General features: G+C 38.0%; 1 protein-coding gene across 3 annotated transcripts in view; it reads left to right on the top strand.

Annotated features, from left to right (window-relative positions):
• Positions 1 to 12,537, top strand: part of LOC150088232 (citramalyl-CoA lyase, mitochondrial-like) — a 244,668-nt gene that overhangs the window by 140,887 nt on the left and 91,244 nt on the right. For all 3 annotated transcript variants that reach the window (XM_090370649.1, XM_090370647.1, XM_090370648.1), the window contains one exon: positions 375 to 570. In XM_090370649.1, the coding sequence (XP_090226775.1) occupies positions 375 to 570 (196 nt within the window). The remainder of the gene's footprint in view (positions 1 to 374; positions 571 to 12,537) is intronic.

Here is a 12,537-nt window from a genome sequence, read left to right as displayed (position 1 = left end):
GATTATTCTTATTTTTTCCCCAATTAAAAACTCGATAATTTTTTTTTTTTAATTCAAATAGCTGTAGCTCTGTAACTATATAGAATTGGATACATGTTTATATAAACCACTTTCATTGTTTTCAGGTCTTCGGGACTTGAATTGATGCTGAATGTATGGTTCATGTGTTTGGAAACATGCTGTATATAGGTTCATTTATAATTGTTATGTAACTGTTATTTTGAAGAACTATCATTAATATTAGTTACATAAAGTCCACAGTTTCAAAATTACTGGAAAAAATTATTTCAAGAATTAAGTGTGGGTGGTTGGGGATGGGAAGAGGGGCAGATTAGAAAAATTTTATCTGCTTTTTTTTTTTTTTTTTTTTTTAGATTTCTGAACAGCTTAAGCATCATTTGAAGTCTCGCCACCTTCCTGACAAGATGAATCTTGTTCTCTTTGTTGAAAGTGCCCAGAGTCTCTTGAATCTTCAAGATATTTGTAAGAAAGCTGTGCAGCTTTCACAAGATGGGCCATTTATATTAGATGGACTTGTTTTTGGATCTGACGACTTTTGTGCTGATATTGGTAAGTAATACTACATTTTTTAAACTACTTTCTGAAAAGTATTCTTGCATCTCTTATCAAAGATGATACCATATATAATTTGTCGTGACTCAGTCATCAGTAAATCATGAACAGGCACAATATAGACCAGGAGACCCTTGTGCCAAAAACCCTTAATCACAACAACAATTCACCATATCCTCACTTGTGGAAATAGTGAATGGCAGGCTGATAGCTGAGGAGTGACTTGTAGACCCAAGTATAACAAATATTTTTACACCAAATTCAATACAAATACAAAGCTTAGTCTTATGAACTTTTGCTCAACCTAAACTTCATGAGGTGTAGCTAGGGTCGTCGACGCCGAGGGACAACATATCTTCCTGGCATCCCTGAGTGTGATAATGTAATGTGAATCAGGGGCATATTCAGGGGTGGGCAGAGAAGGCATATGCCTCCCCCTTAACCAAAAAATTGAAATTAAAGAAACAGAAAGCAGGAGGCGTTCTAAAAAAAAACTCAAAATCCTGGTCACCAGGCCCACCCTTACGAAGTTACACAGAACTGGTTGCCATGCCCCTTCTTACGATGATACGTGGATATGCCACTGATGTGAATGTGATAGATAATTATAAGCCATGTATATGTCCATTTCAGAGCAAAAGGATATTTCATGGATTTTTGCTCAATTTAGCGTTTTGGCATCTTTAGTCAATTTAATTTTGCTATCACAGGGCTGTTTTTTTTTATGAAAACCCAAGCACGAGAGGTATTAGAACCTATAGTACTTAGTACCGTGCTTGGTTTGGAGGTTGAGAGAAGATGAAAGAAGATATTTGTTGACATTAGACTTGAACTTCTGTAGACTGTTATTTACAGGAAATACATTTAGTCCTTGAGGTAGTCACAGACATTCTCTCAGATATGCCAGACAGGCTGTACTTGCTACCTGGAAGTCTAAAATGCTGATGGAACTGATATTCGAACTGACACTTGAATGTCACTCAAGTCAAGTGAACCCAATTTTGGCGAAGTCCGAACGGTCTGTGATAGCCAAATCCTCTGTTTGCACCTTCACGATGGTGGGACTGTTAGTAACCCTGGGTATAACCTCCATGCACAAGTACATGGTGGATGACCACCCAGGTGTGAACCAACGTAAGCAGGGGTTGAGGTGTGGTGCCCACACCACATGGAGGAATGCCGCCCCTCTGTGTTACCAGGCAGTACTAGGTGGCACATGACTCTCATCAACTGGTGCAATACCACCACTTTGCTTATTGGAGGCTTCAAGTGGTGGAACCCATGTTTAGTCTCCAGACCTAAGTTCCGGTCAACCCCGCCCCATGTCTTCCATCATGCAGTGTGATTAATGACTTTTGAGGTTATGATGAACATCATGGCGAGATCCAATCTTCCATACATTTCGATGGTGCAGCTCTAAAACGGTGTTCGCAGACCGGCCGCTAGTTTGTATACCTGACCAAATTGGTAACCCTCCAGGAGGCTTCCAGATCAGCTAGTGTATAACTTGTACCTCTACTCTACTCTGCCAGATAGTGACTGGAGGGAGTCCGAGTAGTGTGTATGCTTGGGACATTGTTGATGCCAGGTTATGTCAAGGATTTGGGTATATTCTTACCATGTGTATGCCATATCCAAAAATTTCATTACTTCATACAGCATGTCCCACCCACTTTTTATTACTATTGAATACACCATGAATTGTCAAACTACTAGAGCAAGCTTATCTGCAAAAAGATCTAAACCTCCCAAACACTTCCTAATTCATTTCACAAATACAGTCATACCTCGGCTAAAGTTACCTCTGATAATGAAGCTTCGATATAAGGAAGTCTGCAATTTCAAGCCCCATTTAACATAAAAAATATTCCAGTTTAAGGCTAACGCCTGAAAATCATCTGATTGGTGACTGACGGCGACTTGTTACGTACTCCTGAGTGCTCCCGAGCTGTGGGTGTGTCTGTTATAACAGTTTTGCGCATCATTCGCCTAATTTAGTCATTGTTTACACTTCATAGGGTGTTCAAGTGTGGTGCATTGTAATACATGATTGATGTTGTTTCAGTGTGGTGCATTGCAATAATTGATGTAGGTTCTTTGATAGCATTACATAATGTAGATTTTGTAAATTTTAATAGAAAAATTTTTTTTTAGTTAAAATGTCAGAATTAAAGAAAAGAAAAGCAATTTCTTTGGAAACTAAACTAAATATCGTACGACGTGTTGAAAGTGGCGAAAGAAAATCCGATATGGCACATTCTTTAGGATTAGCGCAATCAACTTTAACAACCATACTAAGTCAATCAGAAAAAATAAAACAGTCTGCTCAGAATTGTACAGTTGTTACAGCGGCAAAATTAACTCATTTAAGGAGTCCAATTTTAGAAAAAATGGAGAAAATGTTAAGTTTGTAGATAGATGATATGTCATGTCATATGCCTTTAAGTCAAATGGTGATTCAAGAAAAAGCATTATTTTTGTTTAAATTTTGAATTTTGAGAAATTTAAAAAATGGGCCAGGATTGATAGTGTAAAATTAACAGGAGAAGCTGCAAGTGCAGATGTTGAAGCTGCAAATAAGTTTCCAGAAAAACTAAAGGAAATAATTGAACGTGAAAATTTTCCACCAAATTTGGTGTTCAGTGTTGACGAAAGCGGTTTGTTCTGGAAATGGCTACCATCAAAAAGGTTCATTTCTATTGAAGAAAAATCAGCTGCTGGGTGCAAAGCAGCCAAAGACCATTTCACGTTACTCTTTGAATCAAATGCCTCTGGCAATTATAAATTAAAATGAAAATCCGAAGGCGTTAAAAGGTAACATAAAAACAGATGATGCTTTCCATATTGTAATATGGAAAGCAAATAGAAAAGCATGGGTTACCAAGGAGTTAGGTTGGTAACTCCTTGGTAACCCACGCTTGTTAACCACTTTTGTCCTGAAGTAAAACGGTATTATCAAAAAAACAACTTTGAAGAAAAAGCTCTTTTGTTGTTAGACAATGCTCCGGGACATCCTACTGATCTTAACACGTTGGACACATGCATTCCTGTCAAAGTTGTGTTTCTTCCAGGAAACACAACAAAATATGGCCAGAAGTTGTACTAGAAGAAGAAAATAACATCCAAGAAATTAGAAATGAAGTTATCCAGATGGCTCAATCAATAGGTTTCGAAAATGTCGATGAAGAGGATGTTAGAAATTTATTGAATGCAGAAGATGATCGTTTTTCAGTGGAAGATTTAGAAAACCTTGTTAGTAATGAAGACAAAGAAAATGAAGACGAAGTTAAAGAAGTTCCTGCCAAAAAAGTATTAACAACCAAAGATTTAAAAAGGTGTTTAAATGACATTGTAAACATTTTAAATTTTTTTAGTGAAAATGATCCTGATTTAGAAAGAAGTGTTATTGTTAAGCGATCAGTGCTAAATCCAATAACGTTGTATAGGCAATTGTTAAATGAAAGAGAAAAAAAGCATAAAAAATATGAGTCTAAATAACTTTAGACTCATATTTTAAAATGTGATTTCACTTTGTATGTAAGTTGACTGTGTAATAAAACTTTTCTTTGTTCAAAAAAAAGCTTTTCATTTTCTTTACGTAGGATCGTATCCCTATTCTGGCCATAGTATTTTTACCTCTGAAAACGAAGTTTCGCTTAACGAAGTAATTTCGTGGAATGCATCCTATTCGTTAATTGAGGTATGACTGTATACGTGGTCTCAGTCTAATCTCAGTGAGTCCATTTCTACTTGCAGTCTGCCAAACCCCATGTACGTTTTCTGACAGAATCTCAGTTATCGGTTGATTCAACTACTGCTCATCTCAGTTGCCCAAATTATTTGCTGTATAGTTGCTTTTGCCTCAAAGGTGGTACTTGTGCATATGTCCGTTCTGATATTCCCTGTCAAAGACTTGGTAATTTGGAATCTCCTCTTTTCGATCTTCTCTGGCTTAAAATCTCTCTACCTATGTGTCAAATTTATCTGTTGTCTCTACTGTTCCACCAACTCTACCACTTGGAGCTCTTTGACTTCCTCTCCTTGCAGCTTCACTTTCTCCAGCCCAACTTTCCTAACAGTGAGGTAATTTTCCTTGGTGATTTTAATGTTCACAACTCCACCTGGCTTCCGTTTTCTAGTCACACCGACCCAGCTGGTCGAGATGCTGAGGCTTTCGCAATTACTAATGACCTTGCACAGATTGTTCATTTACCTACAAGAATACCGGACAATCCTAACCATACAGCCAACATGCTTGATCTTTTTCTCACAAACAACCCTTCTAAGTACATGGTCAAAGTGAGAGGTCCTTTAGGCACCTCAGATCACAACTCGGTGATTGTCTCTTCTCCAATGGAGCCTTTATCTCATGGCTATTCCCAACCTCATATTGTTTGGTATTACAAGAATGCAAAATTGGATGACCTGCGAGATTTCTTTTCTTCTTTTCCTTGGTTGGATTACTGTTTCAAAACTTCTGATGCCAACGTCTGCTCAGATCGTGTCAGTGAAATTATTCTTGCAGGAATGGAATCCTTTATCCCACACTCCACTTTAAAATCTCATCCTTTATCTAAACCTTGGTTTTCCAATAAATGTGCTAATGCTGTTCAAGAGAAGAATGCTGCATAAACCCCAGGGGCTCATATCTGGTGAGTAGAGGCTTGGCACACCCAGGGTGCTGAGTGGGATATCATCATTCTTCTCTTTCTTAGTGATTTCCTTCTAATCTTCTCTCTCTCTCTCTGGGTAACTCGGGTGAATTTTTTTTTTTTTTTTTTTTGGCTGGTACAGCAGGAGCCTCAGGCTTCCTTGCACCATATTGCTCTTAATGATAATATTGTAATTGGATTGTTTCTAATTCTTCAGTTTCATTTTCTGCCTACACCAAAGCGTGCAACAATTTTAAAGCAGTTATTAATCAGTCCAAACTAGAGTTTGAACAGGCTAAGAGTAAAAAACTTGCTTCTTACCCTAATGGTAGCCGAGCATTCTGGTCTTGCCCATGCGCAACTTTTGCCCATCTGTGTTCCCACCTCTGTACAAACCAGATGGTTCTGTTGTTACTTCAGCCAAGGATAAAGCTGACCTACTAGCATCCCATTTTTCTTCCAACTCATGTATTAATGATCTTGGGAAAACACCTCCCACCATTCCCAACATGCTCCATTCAATGCCTCCTGTGGTCTTCCGTCAAAAGGATGTCAGAAGGATTTTGACGAATCTTGATGCCTAGAAAGCTCCAGGTCCTGGTGGTATTTCTCCACTTGTTCTCAAAACCTGTGCTCCTGTTCTTTGCCGCCTTTTTTCACTTTCTTATTCCAAAGGTGTTTTTCCTTCTTCTTGGAAATTTGCTCATATCCAGCCAGTTCCTAAAAAAAAGGGTGACAAATCCCTCCCATCCAATTATCATCCCATTGCAATTACTTCTACTCTTTCTAAAGTAATGGAGAAATCAATTAACCGCCAACTCTCAAACTACCTAGAAACCTTCCGTCTGATCAACGATTGCCAGTGTGGATTCCATCAGTGTTGATCCACTGGTGATATTCTGGCTTATGTTATTCATTTATGGACAAATTCAATGGAAAGGTTTGGTGAAACACAAGTAGTTGCTCTTGACATCTCAAATGCTTTCGATCATGTTTGGCATAAAGGTCTTCTAAACAAGCTTCCATCTTATGGTTTGCCAACTGTTTTTTGTAATTGGTTATCCAGTTTTCTCTCTGATTGCTCACTGAGGGTGATGGTAGATGGCTCTCTGTCTTCTAACTTCTCCACTAATGCCGGTGTCTCCCAAGGTTCAGTTCTTTCCCCCACTCTTTTTCTGTTGTATATTAATTACCTTCTTCCATCGATTGGAAATCCTATCCATAGTTTTGCCGATGATAGCACATTGCATTCCTCTTTCCATTTTGAGAAACCTTGCCCTGCTTAATCAGCTTCAACTTCTCAAAAATCTGCTACCAATTCCTTAAATGCCGATCTCCAGGTAATTCTTCAGTGGAGCAAAGACAACTTAGTTGATTTCAGTCCTTCTAAAACTCAGTCTTGTCTTATATCTCGCAAAAAAGGATTCTTCTGCTCCTATGCTTATCTTTGGTGACACTCCGATTTCTAGGCAAAATGATATATATCTTTTGAAGATTACCCTGACTTCTAATCTCTCTTGGCACAAGCACATTACAAATATTGCTTCCTCTGCATCTAAAAAACTTGGTTTTCTCTTTTGCTCTCAGCGTTACTTTTCTTTCAAACAGCTGCTCACTCTGTACAAATCGCAAATCCGCACTACCATGGAATATTGTTCCCACATCTGGGTTGGTGCACCCAAAACCTCTCAGGCTTCTTGATTCATTCAGAAGAGGGCAGTTAGGTTAATTAATGAGTCATCTCTAACAGGGCTCTCCACTCTCTGTCTCATAGACGTACTGTTTCCGCTGCATGACTCTTCTACAGATATTTCCCTGGGCACTGTTCTTCTGAATTTGCTTCTATAATTCCCGGTCTCTCCTTCAAAACAGTCCGAACCCGTGCTGCCACCAGCCAACATCCATTTATTGTCCAACTTCAAACTCACAGAACCATGTTTTCATCTTCCTCGTTTATTCATTCAACTGCTGTTTTTTGGATATGGCATACACATGGTAATGGCAAATAATTTCACTGGTTTTGAATCGCAAGTTCAGACAATTGCTGAAGACATTGTGAAGATTGGAAAAGACTTGGGGTTCGAAACTTTTGGACACTGCCAATGTACATGACTGCATTGACTCACAAGCAAATGACTTAGATGATGCAACTCTCATTGAAATTGATGAGCAAACTGCATATGAAGAAGAGGAAAACAATTCTGAAGTGGATAACACTGAAGTGGCATCAAAAGAATTTTCAACAGAAGAATTAGAAAAAGTGTTTTGGGAGATGACATGGCCAGCGAGGCGATTATGAATGGAGATCCAAATGTTGAACATAGCATCAAGATACGGAAAATTTTACAAAATGGGATTTTATGCCAAAAAGACTTGTACGCCGAGAAAAAGAAGAGAACTTCATTATTGAAATATCTAAATAAATAATAAAGCTTTTTTTCTCCTCTCATGATGTTACCTTTTCATCAATAAATTTTTTGCAATATTCTTTTAATGTTTCTCTGGTATGCATTCAATTAAAACCAATTATAATTATACCTGAATCGGCACAGTTTCTAATAACACGGAACAGTTTCGGTACCAATTATATCAGTGCTATGCAGGGTATTGCTGTATATATATATATATATATATATATATATATATATATATATTTTTTTTTTTTTTTTAATTTTATTGTATTATAAATGTTTTCTCTTCTAACAGAGCCTAATTAATATGAAGTCCAGCAATTACTGTGCCAACATAAGTCGGCTGTCAACCTATTTAGATACTGCTGTACTCACAACCTATTTAGATACTGCTGTAGCCTACTCACATTATTAAAATAAGAATATAATCAAACAATAAAAATAAAAATACTAAATGGTATTAATTCACATGAGCATTGGTCCACATCCGTCAGAGATTTTGAATGGATCAATATTCAAAATAAACGAACAAAATATATATGATATACATTTCTGTTCTCCTTGTCCAGTAGTACACATAAGATGTTCATTTTAATTTAGATGCTTGCTTTGGATGCTTACTTTTGTTTATTTTAGATGCTTAAATTAGTTAGTTATTGCCTAGTGATTATATAGCCAATTTTGTATACTTACTATGTCATTTATAAAAGTACTACTGTATACTGGATTAAGGAAACAAACCCCTACATATATATGCATTTATTCCAAGCATCACTCCAACCGGCTTCACAACAAAAAAAAATAACCCCAGGGGCCTGACATCTGGTGAGTATGGGCTTGGCAAACCGAGGGTCCTGAGCTGGATATCATTATTCTTCTCTTTCTTGGTGATTCCTTTCTACTTTTCTCTCTCTCTTTCTTTCTTTCTCAGGGTAACTCGGGAAATTTTTTTTTTTTTTTTTTTTTTTGGCAGGTGCAGCATAAGCCTCAGGCTTCCTTGCACCATATGACTATTAATAATAATGATAATAATAATAATAACAACTGCTCTCCACAAAAGAACAATGCCATTAACATTGTTCCTTTTATTCAGCAGACAATACCACCCATTTTTATGTTAACATTTTAAAGCTAGGCAATACCAACAATAGCTGTAAGTTTGATCCTGAAATGCATAGTTATACTAACTAAAGGTTGCATTTTTTGAAAAGGAATTTTTAATATGAAATGTAAAGCAAAGTGCAAAATACAGTTGGACCTCTCTTTAACGAACTTCCATATAGCAAAATTTTCTATGTAGCAAACTTTTTTGATTTCACCGTGGTCATTACATTGAAAATAGTTTCCGTATAACAAAGAAAATTTCCATATAACGAACTAATTTCGAGAGACCTGCGTATGCATTGTTTGCACTTCTCGCCTTTAGGCAATAGAGTTGATGCTGTAGAAAGCACAAATTAAGAGTTAAAAGGATTAAGCATTATTCCCTTTAGCTTTTAATAGCTAAAAGCTTTAATTCCATGAATTAAGAGCTAAAACATTTTACAATTTAATGGTGCCTGTAAAACCCTGCAGGAGGAAACTGGCTAACCATGGTGCAAGATAGAAAAAGATGGGAAAGTTTGGGAGAGGCCTTTGCCCAGCAGTGGGTCAGAAATGGCTAAAAAGGAGTAAAATCTATACAACTTATACACTACTATGCCGAGAAGTCCCGCTGGTCAGCTGTCCACAGCCATTGACAAAGATTAAGTCATATTCCTGTCGTGGGTATTGACTCTGGTTAACCTATTTTCTACCGTAAGCATCCTATTAGAGAATTAGGAGAGAGTGATTTCCCTTTATCTCAGAAATTCATCTGTTGTTTCAAAGAAATGAGTCAACTACACTTTCACTAAATTTCACCCGTCTCTGTTTACATGGTAACTGCAAGTGGTCCCTAATTTCAACTTTGTTTTAACTGCTGTGCAAGTAACCTTATAGTGTCTAAGAGGAAATCCTTGAGTGTAGTGGCGCCTCTGTAGCCAGGTGAGCGGGAGCAGCAGTGCATAGCACACGCTTCTTGATTAGACCGGGGTTCGAGCCTGTGACCACCAAATACGGAGGATGTGGAAAGGTCAGGGAATGACCACTGCATATTCCCGGAGCAATATGGCCTTAGTTGCTAATGCTCCTAAATATGAAGTTCTCTGATATGAAGTTCTCTGAGCAGTGCAGACGGGCTGCAAGAGTAGCTCATGGTGTATTGTCAATGATATATAGGAATTTTTCTAGCAGGGATAAGGAGGTGATTATTCCCTTGTATAAGGCAATGGTCAGGCCACAGTATACAGTACTGTATACAGGTCTGGAGGCCTCATTTCAAGAAGGATGTAGAGATGCTGGAACGAGTACAGAGAAGGGCAACAAGATTAGTGAATGGAACAAAGGGGTGCTCTTACGAAGAAAGGCTTAAGTTTTGCAAATTACAGTGTCTGGAGACTAGGCACCAGCGAGGTGATCTGATAGAGGTGTATAAAGCATTGAATGGTTTGAGCATGCTCAATGCTGATGGGATTCTTCCTCTCGCTCAAAATAATCACCTGAGAGGGCATAAATTCAAATTGAGGAAAGACAGATGTAGGATAGACGTGCGGAAATTTGCCTTTAGCCAGCGAGTGGTTGGTTGGTTGGTGGAACGGACTTCCATCCCTTGTCGTGGAAGTTGATAGCCTAAATAAGTTTAAGGCTCAGCTGGACAGGTATTTTGAACGAACAGAGGGGTGAAGTGGAAGTGGTTTTTTTTTTTTTTTTTTTGGCTGATGCTGCATAAGCTTGCTTTCTTGCATCAAATGCCTCTACTAATGCTAAAAACCAAATAACAAATTTCCGCACGTCTCTTGAGTGTAGTGTGAAAAAGTGAAAGTGCTTAATAGTGTAGATCGCAGTGTTAAAAAAAATAAATTGCTTTAAAATTTGACGCCCCTGGAAGTAGTGTATCAACCATTCTGAAAAACCCTGTCTCAATTCTCAAACTGTTTGAGGAAACATGAGGCAGTCAGAAGCGTGCGAAATTATACCTTTGGGAAGATGTAGATGAAGCAGTTTTTTAAGTCGATGAAGCTGATTCGAGACCAAAACATGCCGATATCGGAGCTATTAATAAAATAAAAGGCTAGGGAGTAGCATCTTTTCTAGGGCACAAAACATTCCAAGCCAGTTCTGGTTGGCTTGGAATGTTTAAAGAACATCATGGCTTGCTCAAAAAAGTTATTTCTGATGAAAGAGGAGTTGCAATTGAAGAAAACTTTACCATCGGAAAGAAACTGTTTTGAAAAAAATTATGGAGGACTACGAGTCCAAAGACATTCAGCATTGATGAAACGTCTGTTTTTTAAATGTTTGCCGAACAAGACACTGACTTTTAAAGGTGATAAATGTTTAGGTGGTAAAAATAGTAAGGAGAGAATTACTCTCTTGGTTGCAAATATGGCTGGTAATGAAAAACTGAAACTTTTGGTAATAGGTAAAAGTAAATAACCCCAATGTTCCGAAGGAGTAAAGTCGATTTTGTTGGAGTTGGGCTACAACTACAACAAAAAACCATGAATGATAAGTGAAATTTTTGAGCAGTGGATTTTAAATTTCAATAGAAAGATGACAAAAGAAAACAGAAAAATCACATTGATTGTCAACTGCCCTACCCACCTTCACTCGGTAATTTTGAAACTTACAAGTCTGAAGCTTGTTTTCTTTCTTCTGGATAATTCGTCTTAACTGCCGCCAATAGACCAAAGCATACTGAAAAAATTATACTGAGAATAGAAACCAACCAACCTATAGATTCTAATATAGATTTGTGGATGTGCATATGAGTCGGCAAAAGTGTGGAGTCAAGTTGTGATGGAAACAACAATTAAGAATTGCTTCTCAAATTCAGGTTTTGCTAAAATGCTAATTAACAGAGATAAGAGGCATGAACTACTAGAAGACATTTAGCAATCTTCAAAAGCTTTGATCAATGAGAAATTGTTCTTGAAGAATTTTTAGGAGTTGATAATGATGTCATATTAGCTAAATATCTGAGTGACTCGAACATTAGCATTAGCAAAGGGACATGATGCAAAAAAAGCAAGTTTATATAGCATCAGCCAAAAAAAAAAAAAACCACCTTATTTCACTCATCCACTCACTCCAAATGTTTCTCACATTCCGCCTTGAATCTATTAAGCTATCAACTTCTACGACAGATGGAAGCTTGTTCCACCAATAAATCACCCACTGGCTGAAGGCAAACTTCCGCACATCTATCCTACAACCGTCTTTCCTGAATTTGAATTTATGCCCTCTCAGTCGATTATTCTGAGCAAGAGGAAGAATCCCATCCGCATTGAGCATGCTCAAACCATTCAAGACTTTATACACCTCAATCAGATCACCTCGCAGGTGCCTAGTCTCCAGACACTGTAATTTGCAAAACTTAAGCCTTTCTTCATAAGAGCAATCCTTTGTTCCATTCACTAATCTTGTTGCCTTCTCTGTACTCGTTCCAACAGCTCTACATCCTTCTTAAAGTGAGGCCTCCAGACATGTATACAAGTACTCAAGGTGTAGCCTGACCATTACCTTATACAAGGGGATAATCACCTCCTTATTCCTGCTAGAAAAATTCCTATATATCATTAACAAGACACCATGCTACTCTTGCAGACCGTCTGCACTCTCAGAAAACTTCATATCTGCCTGCACAATTACCCCCAGGTCCTTTTCATTCTAGCGCCTCCGTAGCCAGGTGGGAAGGAGCAGCAGTGCATAGCACACGCTTCTTGATTAGACCGGGGTTCGAGCCCGTCACCACCAAATACGGAGAATGCGGAAAGGTCAGGGAATGACCACCGCATATCCCGGAGCAATATGGCCTTAGT

The sequence above is a fragment of the Mastigoproctus giganteus genome, chromosome 3 (assembly GCF_048544385.1).
Source record: "Mastigoproctus giganteus isolate SK-2022 chromosome 3, ASM4854438v1, whole genome shotgun sequence".
Taxonomy (NCBI): Eukaryota; Metazoa; Arthropoda; class Arachnida; order Uropygi; family Thelyphonidae; genus Mastigoproctus; species Mastigoproctus giganteus.
This window is presented reverse-complemented; position numbering and strand designations above follow the sequence as displayed.